This window comes from Macrobrachium rosenbergii, chromosome 24 (assembly GCF_040412425.1).
Source record: "Macrobrachium rosenbergii isolate ZJJX-2024 chromosome 24, ASM4041242v1, whole genome shotgun sequence".
NCBI classification, from domain to species: domain Eukaryota; kingdom Metazoa; phylum Arthropoda; class Malacostraca; order Decapoda; family Palaemonidae; genus Macrobrachium; species Macrobrachium rosenbergii.
Genome location: NC_089764.1, coordinates 30,423,736 through 30,438,609, shown reverse-complemented (window position 1 = coordinate 30,438,609; position 14,874 = coordinate 30,423,736). Strand labels below are relative to the sequence as shown.

General features: G+C 37.0%; 1 protein-coding gene across 2 annotated transcripts in view; it reads left to right on the top strand.

Annotated features, from left to right (window-relative positions):
• Positions 1–3,888: 3,888 nt before the first annotated feature.
• Positions 3,889–14,874, top strand: part of LOC136851962 (uncharacterized) — a 19,499-nt gene continuing 8,513 nt past the window's right edge. Inside the window, exons 1-3 of one of the 2 annotated variants that reach the window (XM_067126342.1) lie at positions 3,889–4,229; positions 12,557–13,924; positions 14,601–14,738. In XM_067126342.1, coding sequence (XP_066982443.1) covers positions 13,026–13,924; positions 14,601–14,738 — 1,037 coding nt within the window. In that variant the 5' untranslated portion in view covers positions 3,889–4,229; positions 12,557–13,025. Of the gene's footprint in view, positions 4,230–7,276; positions 7,394–12,556; positions 13,925–14,600; positions 14,739–14,874 lie in introns of those variants that run through there. The other variant, XM_067126341.1, reaches the window with a different exon arrangement.

The following is a 14,874-nucleotide window of genomic DNA, read 5'->3' as shown; positions in this document are numbered from 1 at the left end:
TATATATATATATATATATATATATATATATATATATATATATATATACATATATATATATATTTATATATATATATATATATATATATATATATATATATATATATATATATATATGTTTGTATATATATATATATCTATATATATGTATGTATGTATACATACATATAAAACAAAAATAATGGCACAGCTCACAATCACTCATGCAATAGACTCAGCATGCATCTAGAGTAACCAAGAAGAATGACCATGTGTGCACATATATACGAATATATTCACCCATCCAATTCAACTGTCTGACGCTTCTTGAAGTTTTGTTTTATATTAATATAAGCGAAGGTGTGCATAGTTATATCAAATATATATAGATTATATATATATATAGTATTTTGTGATCACAGAAATATCATCTTTCCCTTTTCATATCATAACATTCCCCTTTTTTGTGTTTAATATTCTCGATAGATTCTAAAAGAAAACCAGGACTTATATTTGATGTAAATTTTTTTGTGTGTAAACATATTAACACGTTAGTCTTTACGATATACCGTATCCGCGGCCAAAGACTGAAGATTTTGTCATCTTGCCTTGGCAACCTACCGCATAGAAATCGGACGCACGGTTGGTCGCGGCACGGTGATGAAATCTCCCGACTCGGTGGCCACGTAGTATATGACACGTCTTGGTTTTTTTGAATTGTCGAAGCCATTTCTCATGTAATGTCAACTCTGTAGTATTAATTGAGTGGAATAATAGTTTTTTTTTTTTTTTAACTGTTTGCTCACCTAAGAAATCTATTTTGGCATTTATTGCAGTCATAGGGATTTAGATGACGTGGGTAAATAGTCATAGTTTTGTATATGTATGCATGTGTTTGTATGCACACACGTGTGATGCTTCTGTTTGTGTTGTTTTACATATGTTTATTATGTATGTATGTATACATATGTATGTGATATATATACATATATATATATATGTATGTATGTATATATATATATATATATATATATATATATATATATATATATATATATATATATATATATAAGGAAGTGAGAGTGAATTATTTGAGGCTAATTGTTGTAGGTATAGAGAATTAGATAGATTCAGATGAGTTCTATAAATCTATGTACGATTGTACAGAGACACAGAAATACGCGACCTAATATGAGTCTATACACGTATCTGATTATAAATGTGAGCAGCAGCAACACACAATAATTATATTTCAATGCCAGCATAAATACGTTTTTTGTAGATAATTGTCAGGTGGTTGCATATGTGCATATAGTGATGCTCTCATGAACAAACGCACACACACACACACACACATATATATACACATATGGTCAGTAGGTGGTAATGTAAAATCCGGAGTACTTATTGTTTTGTAATGTTATAGAGAGAGAGAGAGGTTACGCCTTTAAAATAAATATCTGCTCGTAACGGTTATGCCTTGAAACCCAAACAGTTTATTACAGATGTTTTTCTTATTTATAGATGTATGTGAGGTCCCACTGCCGTACTAAGTGTTCAATGATCTTTCGTCACCATACTCTCCAAAAAAAGAATAGATCGTTTAGAAGAAACGCCAAACTCACGCATATTTGAAATACCTTTGCAAGATTTAAGTATATACAAAAACCTTGAGTACCAGCATTCAGTATGCTAAGGGTTTAACAACCAACTAGCAGCAATGGCTATGTTGGCATAATATAATTTATGATACACAAGTGTAAATTCACTCGATGGCTATGTTGGAATAGAGACATTTAAGATATAAAAGTGTAAGACCTCTAAGTGGTCATGTTGGATAAATCCATTAAAAGCAGACAATTCCAAGGCCACCGGATAGCTCTGTTGGGATAAAGCCGTTTAGGATACACTGTTGCAGTGTCACTGAATGTTAGGATAAAGCCATTTAAGACAGACCAGTGCAAGGCCATTAATAGCTATGTTAGGATAAAGCCATTTAAAACAGACCAGTCCAAGGCCTCTGAGTGACTATGTTGAGAAAACCCCATTCTCTCTCTCTCTCTCTCTCTCTCTCTCTCTCTCTCTCTCTCTCTCTCTCTCTCTCTCTCTCTCTCTCTCTCTTTTCAATGACCAACGTATACATATTATTCGTTAATCTCTTTAGATACTTCTGTTAGCGCACCACAGATACAACACTAATCACTCACTCGTGTGTGTGTGTATGTTTGAGTGTATGTGTGTGTCACTCCTCAAAGGTAACAACACATACTGTAGCAGCCTCTGTGTTATCAAGTTCTACCGTCGAGAGGCGGAACAAAATGAGAATCGAAATTGATACCTTGACGACCAACAGTTACCTCCAGGATACCAAAAACTTTGTTTTGCGAGTCACTGGTCATTCTCAAGATCCGCCGCCGCCCGTTTCCTTCGAAGAATTCCATTCAGTAAAAGTCCGCTCGAAATACCAGTAGAATTCTTACCTACCTCAGCTCAAATGTACAATGGATTTAATAGTAAGGAACACACAAAGATACTGTGACTTGCTCGTGGCCGCGGTCACGAAGGTAAATAAGTCTCTAGGCAGTTGACAACTCCAGCTGGCGCCCAGACTTGCCTGAATATGAAGGAGTGAACCCATTACAGTTTAGATGAAATCAGGTACACACACAGATGAAAACAGATAGATAGATAGTTTGATAGATAGGTAGATAGTTTGACAGATAGCTCGGGTGACTGATAGGTTGGTGAGCAAGTGAATGGTGATAAGAGACTTGTCACAGTATGAAAGTGGATGAAGAAGATGATGTCATTATTGTCTATTATAGATATTTGTTTTCACGTTTTCATTCATTTTTTTTTTTAATAAATTTGCAAAGAAAATCAGGGTCTTGTTTTTAGATTATCCCTTCTCTCGCCCCCCCCCCCGCCCGCCCCCTCTCTCTACATATTTTTTTTCTGTCAGGTGTAGAAAATAGATTTGTTGTTGAATGTGCATCAAATTTATATATATTAGGTAAAAAAAATAACTAACATTATATACAGATTATATACATATGTACGGATAATATAGCATATAAATATATACGTGTATATTATGCCATGTATAATGTGTACGTGAATATATATATATATATATATATATATAATATATATATATATATATATATATATATATATATATATATATATATATATATATAAACTACACATCATTAAATGGCTATATGCATAATTTTATTACTGTTTTATTTTCCAGTTCATATATACTTATATTTTAGATAATAATCAACATATGTCAAAAACTGTGGTTGTGTAGAAATGTAATCTTAAAGATTTATGAATAATAAAATTAAGTTCAATATATAAGCTACAGAGCTTCGTTTCATTTACTGTCCTTGGCAGAGCAAAATAAATGACTGGATTCCAAAATTACAGGCTAATTTATTAAAGCTGTTTTCTTTGGAATTATCAACTCGTATGATCCTATATTTGTTGCTTGCATTTGTGCAGAAGTTCTCCTTGATATGACATCTGTAACTTAGTTAGACCTACTACGATCCTGGTCGAAAGTTTCGGCTTAAGTTTCTTAGGCCGTAACATCCAAAACAAAGCAATACGTTATGTTTATGGTATTTACCGTCAGTATTTTGTTTTACGTACATCCCCAAGGGGCTGGTACTAAACACAGCGCCCATTTTGCACGTAAACGTGCTTACGACAGAAAAGACCCGAACTCGTGTAGACAACATCCAAAAGCCGTTTGGACATAAAACTTTTGTCGTACGAAAGGAAATTGTCTTCGTACCAGTTTAAGAATGTTTAACATATTGAAACAATACTCTTACATGAGTTACATCGTTGTTATGTACAGTTCAACTGAATACTCTGTGTCCTGAAGCCTGCCTACTTGTATACAATACTACTGGTAATGTGGCTGTGACAATCCAGTTGTTGAAGTTGATTGGGATACTCGACTGTTTAAAAACATTCCGTCTTCGCCTCACGATTCAAAACGAGGAAGATGTTCCGGTGTTCAATATGAAATGACAATTCAGAAGTGTCAATATTTAGTGACTTCCGTCCATTTATGCTTCAAACGGAAACGTTCTTAAATATAATACTTCAGATAAAGTGCTGTGGTTAACGCAAAACACCTAGGTGTACGTGTAAAGCCAAGAGACTATGAATTACCCTTCCTGCTTGAGATATACATGGTATCAAGAACTCCTCCCGTCTTCATCAGACTTAAGGTACGGTAATGCTTCATTTGAGGTCAAACATTTAAAGGTTGCTGATAGAGGTGAATGAACGTCAGTCCTCTGGGAATTCTGGGGTTTAGTGGGCTTCTTGCTTGTTAGCGAGGTCATCTAATCTAAGATATCGTTACCTAACCTAACCTTGATAGACGTAGCCTAAAGGACTCAATGGCAGGTTCACTGCTACACCAAGTACATTGGTAACGGCTTTTATTCTTTTTCTGTCAAAACAGTGGGTGACAAAAAATGCCAAAGAATATTATGCAATATTTATGCAAGATAATTTGCATAAACTCACTTTCAACAATCTTAATTGAATATAGTTAACCTGCCAGACTGACATCATTCTGGGTTTATTTTTTGTATAACACGTCACCAGTTTATTTCTACTGTATGTGTGTGTGTGTAGGAGTGGTGGGGGAGGAGCCTGTGTCCCAGTATCCTGAGAAGGGTGAAATGGTTGCAACCACATCCCAGAAGAGGTTTTGCTAAGAACAGGAAGTTTCCCTCGTAGGGAGGTAGTGCCGTCATTGCACCTCATGCAGGGCACTGTAGGCATTACCAAAGGTTCTTTGCAGCATCCCTTCGGCGCTTAGCTGCAACCCCTTTCGTTCCTTTTACTGTACCTCCTTTCATGTCTTTCTCCATCTCGCTGTCCCCCCCGCCCTCTTTTAACAAATATTTTCATAGTGCAACTGCTTTGAGGTTTTCCTCCTGTTACACTTTTCAGACCTTTCTACTCTCAGCTTCCACTCCAGCTCTGAATTACCTCATAGGTCCCAGTGCTTGGCCTTTGGCCTAAACTCTATATTCGGTTCAGTTCAGCTAAGAACAGGAAAGGCAAGAAGCTGCATAGGGGAAAAGGTAGAGGTCGAAACCTCATCCCAAAATAGCCTCGTTGGGAATCAGAAGGTTAAAAAACCTGCCAGGGGGGGAAAGTTAAAAGATATACATGTTACAGGGAATATGTGAAATCCAGGGATTTCACGAAATCCGTAGGGAATTTGTGAAATAAGCAACTCGCTTAGGCGCATTTGATCCCCGATGGCTAGTACTCAACAGGGCAAAACTGTTATTCATCTGCACTGTTTTGCTTTGTTTAGTACTAGCCCGCGGAGATCAAATGCTCCCAAGCAAACTGGTCATCTCAGGATTACACATATTCCCTGTAACGTATATAAACCTTTTCCCCTCTGTGGCGTGGTTAATGCGACCAGCCCCTCACCTTCTGATTCTGTAATGAACTTCGACGTAACATCAGAAGTGCAAGGCTGCAAAAGCCGGCCAGAGTGTTTAACCTTTGACAGTGTTGTTTCAGCTTAGCAAAGAACTCAGACAGGTAATCCGGTTACCTTGTTAATGACCTTTGTTTTCGAGGGGGGCTGAGGGCGATAGAATTCTCCTTACATAAGACGGTGTTGTTTTTGTGTCAATATTTCTTTTATGAAGAGTAGCGTGTGTGTGTATATATATATACATATACATACACACGTACACACATATGTATATATACATATATACCTGTGTATATATACATGTATTAATACACACACACATTATACATAAACATTTTAGTTTCCTGGCCTACATAAACTTGATATCTTCATTTTCTCAAATACCCCTTAATATCATGATCACTTTACTTCATGAATAAATTACACCCAAAGTGAATTATTATATATAATAAGTGCATCATACTTCCTTACTTCCGATGCCAGAGAACATTTAATCAATCAGTCAATCAATCTGTAGCAAAAAATAAACCTGTCACTATACAACCTCCATGGTAGGACCGCAAAAATTAGCTGGGTACCGTTTTTAAGTTTTCTGTAAAAGAAAACTGTTGTGCCGACTGTGTCTGTCCGTCCGCAATATATTCTTCTGTCCGCCTTCAGATCTTAAAAACTACTGAGGCTAGAGGGCTGCAAATTGGTATGTTGATCATCCACCCTCCAGTCATCAAACATACCAATTTACAGCCCTCTAGCCTCAGTTGTTTTTATTTTATTTAAGGTTAAATTTAGCCATAATTGTGCTTCTGGCAACGATATAGGATATGCCTTCTGGCAACGATATAGGATATGCCACCACCGGGCCGTGGTTAAAGTTTCATGGGTCACGATTCATACAGCATTATACCGAGACCACCGAAAGCTAGATCTATTTTCGGTGGCCTTGATTACAGAATACGGTGCAGCGGCTGTACAGAAAATTCGATTTCGCCGAAGAAACTTCGGCGCATTTTTTACTTGTTTTTTTCACATTCGAACAACACGTGAGATGTCTGTTCAGTGCGATGACAGGTGTCCATTTTGACCTCCAAATAAATTTAGTCCTGACATCAGTGCTTTTCATAGTTCTGCTGACGCTGCCTCGTACAAGCGCTGTCCTTTTTTGTATATTTCAAGGTTTCTTCCCTTGTTCATTCACACCTCGGTCTTAAGTCGAAAGCTGTTTACTGATAAAAGAATGTTAAGTTAATGAACTTAAGGAAGAATATCCCTTTTTCATCATGCAGGTAAGGAAGGGGATTCTGAACTTACCTGTCTCAGGCAATAACATAGGATTTTCTACCCTTCACATATTATGACTAAGGCTAAGGCTAGTCCTGGAAAACTTTCTCTCTCTCTCTCTCTCTCTCTCTCTCTCTCTCTCTCTCTCTCTCTCTCTCTCTGTGTGTGTGTGTGTGAAAGGAAAACTGTTCGTTTTGTCTCATATATGTGAGTATCGTATTAATCAAATACTTTCCGCAATTTCACTTCCTTGTTTAACAATCCACCTCTGAGTTGACGTTGAAGATGTCCTTGTCAATATAGTTTAAAAATTAGTCTACTTTAATGTAAATTTAAAGTTATGTTTTCGTGAGATTCTAACAACAAGAAACAAAAAAAAAGCCACTCGGTGTCCGTAAGACAATCATACCGAAAATGGCCTGACAACAGAGAGAGAGAGAGAGAGAGAGAGAGAGAGAGAGAGAGGAGGAGGAAGAAGAAGAAGAAGAAGCCAGAGAAACTCAAGAGCTGTTAGAGCAATTCGTCTTCAGTCCATTAGCCAGTTTCTTATCGCCAAGTAGTGTCTTTATGTCCTTCCTCCAGTTCCCAAGTGTCGCGTCTGCGCTCTTGAAACAAGATTCGATTCTCTCAATGTAACTTTCTTTGGTACGTATTAAGAAGGATTCAGTAGTGTCTGTGATCGCCTGGTTCTGTCTGTCTGAGAGTGAAATGAGCGAATTCAATTTTGGCAGTTTGAATCGTTTTTGTGGTGTCATTTTCATAATCAAAAATTATTTTTTCACTTATTACTGGATTTTGTGTTATCAGATATTGTTTCGACTTTCTTTTTCCTGCTGTTCTGATATTTTCATGTCTAGTTTAAAAGTAGGTTTTCCCAGAGATCTTAACAAAATGCGACACGAATGAACTGTTTCGACAATTCCTACAAAGTTTATAAATAAACCATAGAGCATATGGTATTGGATCTGCCAGTTAAAAAGGCAATATGTTTATTACAGTTATATATCGTATTGATATTACAGTAAGTTTAATAAAAAAAAATGCACCGAAGATTCTTCGGCGCAATCGAGTTTTCCGTACAGCCGCTACAGCGTATAATCAAGGCCACGGAAAATAGATCTATCTTTCGGTGGTCTCGGCATAATGATGTATGAGCTGCGACCCGTGCAACTTTAACCACGGCCCGGTGTGGCCTATCCTATAACGTTGCCAGAAGCACGATTATGGCAACCTTTAACCTTAAATAAGATAAAAAAAATACTGAGGCTAGAGGGCTGCAATTTGGTATGTCTGATGACTGGAGGGTGGATGACCAACATACCAATTCGCAAGCCTCTAGCCTCAGTAGTTTTTAAGATCCGAGGGCGGACGGACAGAAAAAGCCGGCGCAATAGTTTTCTTTTACAGAAAACTAAAAGATAGAGGATGAGGGAATTGAAACAATAAACAACTAAACAATTCAAATCACAACAAAGAAAATAAGTCTGAACAAGACGTCACGAAATCAAAATGAAATCCGCTTCCTATTTGTGCCAAGTTTCGGAATGATAGAATTATGGTCTGTCGCTCCGCCTTTCGTCGCCTTTTTTTTCCTTCCAATTGTTTCCTTCGGGCTCGGGCTGGAAAAGACAAATGACCGGTTGAGGTTGTATGCTCTTGTGCGTGAATACGCTTCATAGGTTTTATTATTTTTAAGGTCGTATATATATATATATATATATATATATATATATATATATATATATATATATATATATATATATTTTTTTTTTTTTTTTTTTTTCTCGCTGGTCACCCATTCGAATCCTGATCTGTCCCAACTCTGCTTGAAGTCACTGATCGGAAAACCAGCGGTAAGAATAATGAACTTGATAGTGCCGTCTGTCAGTCCAAAGATCGAAGCCGTTAGCGAGTGACGTGTCCTTTGGGTCCGGTAGTGATCTTGATTTGCAGTCACCTGTCGTTGCAGAGAGAGAGAGAGAGATTATCGACTTTTCTTCCACTCGACCCTTGTAATTGTTTATAATAAAATCTTATAACTTTATTTTTATATTTCTTCTTCTTTACGTTACTTTCAATCATTTTAAGCAATCGGTGTTTTAAATTATGTTAAGTGCATTATGAATAATAATAATTATTCTACATAAGGTAATCTGCAGAGTGGATTACCTTGCAGGATTAAAATGGATTTTATCTGCTTATTGTTTAGACAACGTACAAAATTGGCAGTAGCGTTATTCATAATAACAATGCGGCCAAAATTATGTACATAATCTAAACAGTTATTAGAAAAAATTCGTTCTAATTCTGCAAAGTAATCCGCTATCGCCTCTTGGTCAAGATTATTCTCTGTACTGTTTTACATCCGCAGCCCATGAAACTTAAACCACGGCCAGGTGGTAGCCTATCTTATATCGTTGGCAGAAACACGATTATGGCTAACGTAAACCTTAATTTAAAAAAAAAACTACTGAGGCTAGAGGTCTGTAATTTGGTATGTTTGATGATTGGAAGGTGGATGATCAACATACCAATTTGCAGCCCTCTAGCCTTAGTGGTTTTTAAGATCTGAGGGCGGGCAGGAAAGCAAACAGTAATTAGAAAAAATTCGTTCTAATTCTGCAAAGTAATCCGCTATCGCCTCTTGGTCAAGATTATTCTCTGTACCGTTTTTCATAACGAGCGGTTTTCGTTAAAGAGGCATCTTTGGAGAACATTCCGTATTTTAGTGTGAACCACCGCTTGCTTCTTAATCAAGACGAATCAGCTTCTCAGGGAACAAAGCTCTGATGGATATTTCAAACTCGTACCAAAAAAAAAAAAAAAAATATTGCGCCTAAGTTTCTTCGGCGCATTCGAGTTTTCTGTACGGCCGCTACAGCGTATAACCAAGGCCACCGAAAATAGATCTATCTTTCGGTGGTCTCGGTATAATGCTGTATGAGCAGCGGCCCATGAAGCTTTAACCACGGCCCGGCGTGGACTATCCTATAACGTTGCCAGAAGCACGGTTATGGCTAACTTTAACCTTAAATGAAATGAAAACTACTGAGGCTAGAGGGCTGCAAATTGGTATGTTTGATGATTGTAGGCTGGATGATCAACATACCAATTTGCAGCCCTCTAGCCTTAGTGGTTTTTAAGATCTGAGGCCGGACAGAAAAATTGCTGACAGAATAATGTGCGGACAGCATAAAGTGAGGACAGAATAAAGTGCGGACGGACAGACAAAGCCGGCAAAACAGTTTTCTTTTACAGAAAAATAAAAGCGCGCGGCGTGACTCGTGTCAAACACGGAAGCTAATCGTATTAATAGGGTTTTCTCTCTCTCTCTCTCTCTCTCTCTCTCTCTCTCTCTCTCTCTCTCTCTCTTCAGCTGTTTTACTCGTGTCCTTTTTAAGAATGGCTAGAAAATGAGGTGATTCAGTCCTTGTCCATAAAAGGAAGGCTAATAGGCAAGCTGTGGCGTGAGGGATAGCCAATTCCAGTTTAGGATATGACAAATAGAAAATTATTATTTCACGGACATTTCTAAACTTCTCAGTCCTGTTATTTATTTTGATGTTGAAAACACTGCAGGATAGAATTTCCATGCGTACACTGGTATCCTGTGAATCCAAAATACTTCAGTAAGAAAGGAATTAGTGTTGTATTATTGCATTCTGTACTATGTGTTTTGCGAGATCCTACATTAAGTTGAAAGCTATTAAGACCAGTATTAAAGATGAAAAAGAATGGCTGAGGAATTTCCCAGACTAGATGTAAAGGAAACTTAGAAATGGAGCAAAGACCTTTAGAGAAGAATAAAAGTACAGGAAATGACTGGTAACCTTGACCTTGAAGAGAGCTGATAAGGAAATGACCAACATCTATTGTGTCTCAGTGGGAAATCTTAAAATGAATTGAAAGTTAAGACTTATATTAAAAGATGTAAAAATGTTGGGGAATTTGCCAGATGATTTTAAGATTAAATATTTAAAGGGAGCCAAGACCTGTATTTCAGGAAATGACTCTTAACCTTGACCTTGAAAAGAACTAATAAGGAAATTACCAACATCTGTAGCGTTTCTCAAAAGCCGGTGGTGCGTTTGAATGGAAAATATTAATATTATTAAAAGCTCGCCATCCTTCATATAAAATTTATTAACACAAATTTTAGAATACTGAGAAACGGAAAATGTCAGACAAATACGCTATTAAAAGTTCACATCGCCCATAGTTTTTGTCGTAACAAATAATGTCCAAAGCTTAGGTCCTCTAAATCCGGATTAGGCCAACTCAGGGTCTTCGAGGTAATCCCTCCCCCGAGGTAATCCCTCCCTCTCCCTTCTTCCTGCTTCGTAATCCCACCTGCTAAGAAAACTGTCGTAGGCCTGAGCTCTTTAGGCTTATTTGTGTTATATGTTTTTAACAGTTCGTGTGTACCAGTCGTTTATAAACCTTCAAATATCAATGTTTATTATTATTATTATTATTATTGTTGTTATTATTATTATTATTATTATTATTATTATTATTATTATTATTATTATTATTATTATTATTATTACTGGAGAAGCAAATCCACAGTTATGTATATGTACATTTATTTAAAGGTAAATCAGTACAGATGGCTTTCGGGAACTTGTTCGGTTCCCGTTTTCAATCTATCTGTACTGATTTATCTTTAAATACATGTATATACACATAACTGTGGATTTGCTTCTCCATTCTAAGACTTATGCTACTATGAGTATTATTATTATTATTATTATTATTATTATTATTATTATTATTATTATTATTATTATTATTACTAAAAATACTCATAGTAGCATGAGTCTTGAAAAGGAGAAACAAATCTATTTGATTCCCCCTTTTCAATCGAATAGATTCCCGAAAGCTCTCTCTTGAGATTTACTTTTAAGTATATTGGTACCCATCCATAACTGTGGACTTGTTTCTTCACTATTATTATTATTATTATTATTATTATTATTATTATTATTATTATTATTATTATTATTATTAACTTTCCTTTTAACTTCGATGATGTTTGCGTAATTGTGACAATCTACCTGTATCTTTACGACTACTTGTCCTCACATTTCTTATCTTGCGTGTGTATATATATATATTTTTTTACTTGGTTTTTCTTCCTGCATTCTTTTCCTTCTTAATCGGTTTGTCTCTATACTGTTTGGCTTCCTGTGCTCCCCAATGCTCCAATTACACATGCAACAGCGTATGTAATATACGTAATTGTATAAATAATCGAGAGACATAAAAAATTCTAGGCTGGGGTCTACTAGGAGGAAGCGTTTGTCTGTCTAGTAGAATAAAAGTAACTACTACTCGCATTAAAAAATGAGGTTTGGTCAAGGAAAAGGCAATAGTCTGAGATGCAGTTGCTTGACAGGAGAGGATGGAGAGTATAATCAAGAATAGTATCTCTTACAGAATTGACAGTACTGGACTTCAATAAGTAACAGTTACTTGGCAGAAGAGAATGGATGGTATAGTCAAGAATAAAATATTCCTTGCTGAATTGACAGTACTGGACTCCAATAAGTAACAGTTGTTTGGCAGAAGAGAATGGATGGTATAGTCAAGAATAAAATATTCCTTGCTGAATTGACAGTACTGGACTCCTATGAGTAACAGTTACTTGGCAGAAGAGAATGGATGGTGTGGCCTAGAATAAAATATTCCTTATTGAATTGACAGTACTGGACTCCAGTCAGTAGAGACAGTTTCTTGAAGTATTTGATGTGAAATAACTTGGTAAGTCACTCTTCTTCTAATACAATTTCTGTTTCTTCTTTTCAGAATGTAACCAGTAGTGGTGAAGAGTGAATGAGAACCTTCAACAAGGAAATTTTATCCCGTAGGCTTTGGATAATACCTTTATAAATTTGGACGTTATCTTATTAGATTCCTTGCGTGAGTGTTTTACTTCCCACTTAAGTACTTTCCCAAACGCTTTTTCAGTCTACTTAAATAATCTACCATATAAATTACTGTAGTTTGATTGTACATTGAAGTAACAATAAGGAAAATCGAATTTTATTGAAGGAAGCCTTTTAACAACAAAAAGTCAAGAGCTCACTGAAGAAACGTGAGTTGCAAGAAGAGAGATAAACCTCCATTGCTCTTTAGAAAGATTTGGAAGACGTAATTTATTGCTGGACACGAATAGAAAGAAGACTGAGACACTCACTCACTAATCTGATATATCGGTACAACAGACATCCGGAGATACTGTATTTATAGACTCAAAGGACCCAGTTCATTAGCCATGGAGAGCATTATTTTCCCTCTGGAACGCCATGATTTTTCATGGCTTATGGTAAACCATTCCAGAACGACTAACACGTCCAGCAATTCCCCATTCTTCTCGCCATCTTCACCTTTTCAAGATGGACTGCATGTTAAAACCGAAGAACCTGGAACGTTCTTCAATTTCGCCTTCCAGGACCTCTCCCTAGGGTTCCTTTCCCTCGTGGTCATACGGAACTTTTATAAAGATATTCACTTCCAGTTCCCAAGCAAAAATGCCGTTTCTGAAAAGTGGGACTTGAAAATCTTAGTCATCCTCACAAATTTAATCAAAACAATCACCGGCGTCCTTTTGTTATTAATATCGTTGCCCGTTGCGCTTCCAGTCACGTGTCTCTTTTGGCTTCTGTCAGCTCTCGTCAAAACAATCTACGCCTTCCAGTTTGGAGGCTCCGTTTCTAAAGCTCAGGGAATGGACGGCCTCTGGGGCCTGGAAACCAAAGAGAGTCGCCCCTTCATACTCGTTTGCTTGCGCCTCTCTGGAAATCCAGACCAGGAGAAAATCAGACATCACATTGCTTCCAGGATTTTAGACGTACGAGACGCTGAGGGCGATTACAGGTTCAAGAAATTCCGCCAAACGTTCTCCCAGCTCTATGGCTACTACATCTGGAAAGACGCCGGAGATTTCGACGTTGCAGACCACATTAGACTCATCGACCTTCAGGAATATTATTGGCAAACACCAAAAGAAGCACATCATGGTAGCAGCAGCGGCGTCGTGGAGGAATCCGTAGAGGAACCGGTAGAAGTGGCTGACACTTTGTTAAACAGATTCCTGAGTGAGGAGGGAATGACGCCTCTTTCCAGCGCTCGTCCCCCCTGGGAAGTCTTGCTGCTCACGAGGGGAGATGGAAGGTAAATAGGACAAACAATTCAGTCATGAGTAATAGGCATGAAATAGCTCCACTAATAGAATTCATTAGGAAAAAATATATAAATAGACAGGCTAATAGGTTACAGAAGGCAAAAAATTATATGACTTACAGGCTGATAGACTCCATTAAAATAAGAATCATATGAAACAGGTAGGCTGATAATCCCAGAAGTAATAACAAAGATATGAAACAGATAGGGTAATACATTCCAGAAGAAAAAGTATATGAAATAGATAGGCTAATGGATTCCAGAAGAAAAAAAATTTATATGAAATAGAGAGGCCAATAGATCCCAGTAGTAAAAAAACTTGATGAAATAGATAGCCTAATAGATTCAACAAGAAAAAAACTATATGGAATTAATGAATTCCAGAAGAAAAAATATTATATCAAATAGAGAGGCCAATAGATCCCAGTAGTAAAAAAACTTATGAAATAGATAGCCTAATAGACTCGACAAGGAAAAAACTATATGGAATATGTATCAAGAAATTAATATAGGCCAGCTTCTTGTGGAAGCCATTACAAAATCAAAGCAACACATCAGGGACCTTTCAAAGTCACTGCATTATTCTTCATTGTTATAAACAGGAATTCATGAAGGTATACAGTTCAGGACTGTGTTTTTCAACGTTAATATTTTTATTTTTAAAAAGTTACAACGTGGTCATCAGAGTCCACCACGCCATCGGGGACGGAATCTCACTAATGCGAGTGTGCGTGGAAACGCTGGTGGACAGTCCTCTCGGCCCTCTGGTGGTGAACCCCAGGAAGGAGAACAACGCCCTCTTCAGGTACGTGATTATGTGCAGGTGTTTCGAAGCAAGATTTTGCTGAACATCGATAAATCAATAACCTATGATTTTCACTTAAGGTTTCCTGTTATATAGGGATAAAGAAAGTTCTTGTTAGGTGATTTTTTTTTTGTTT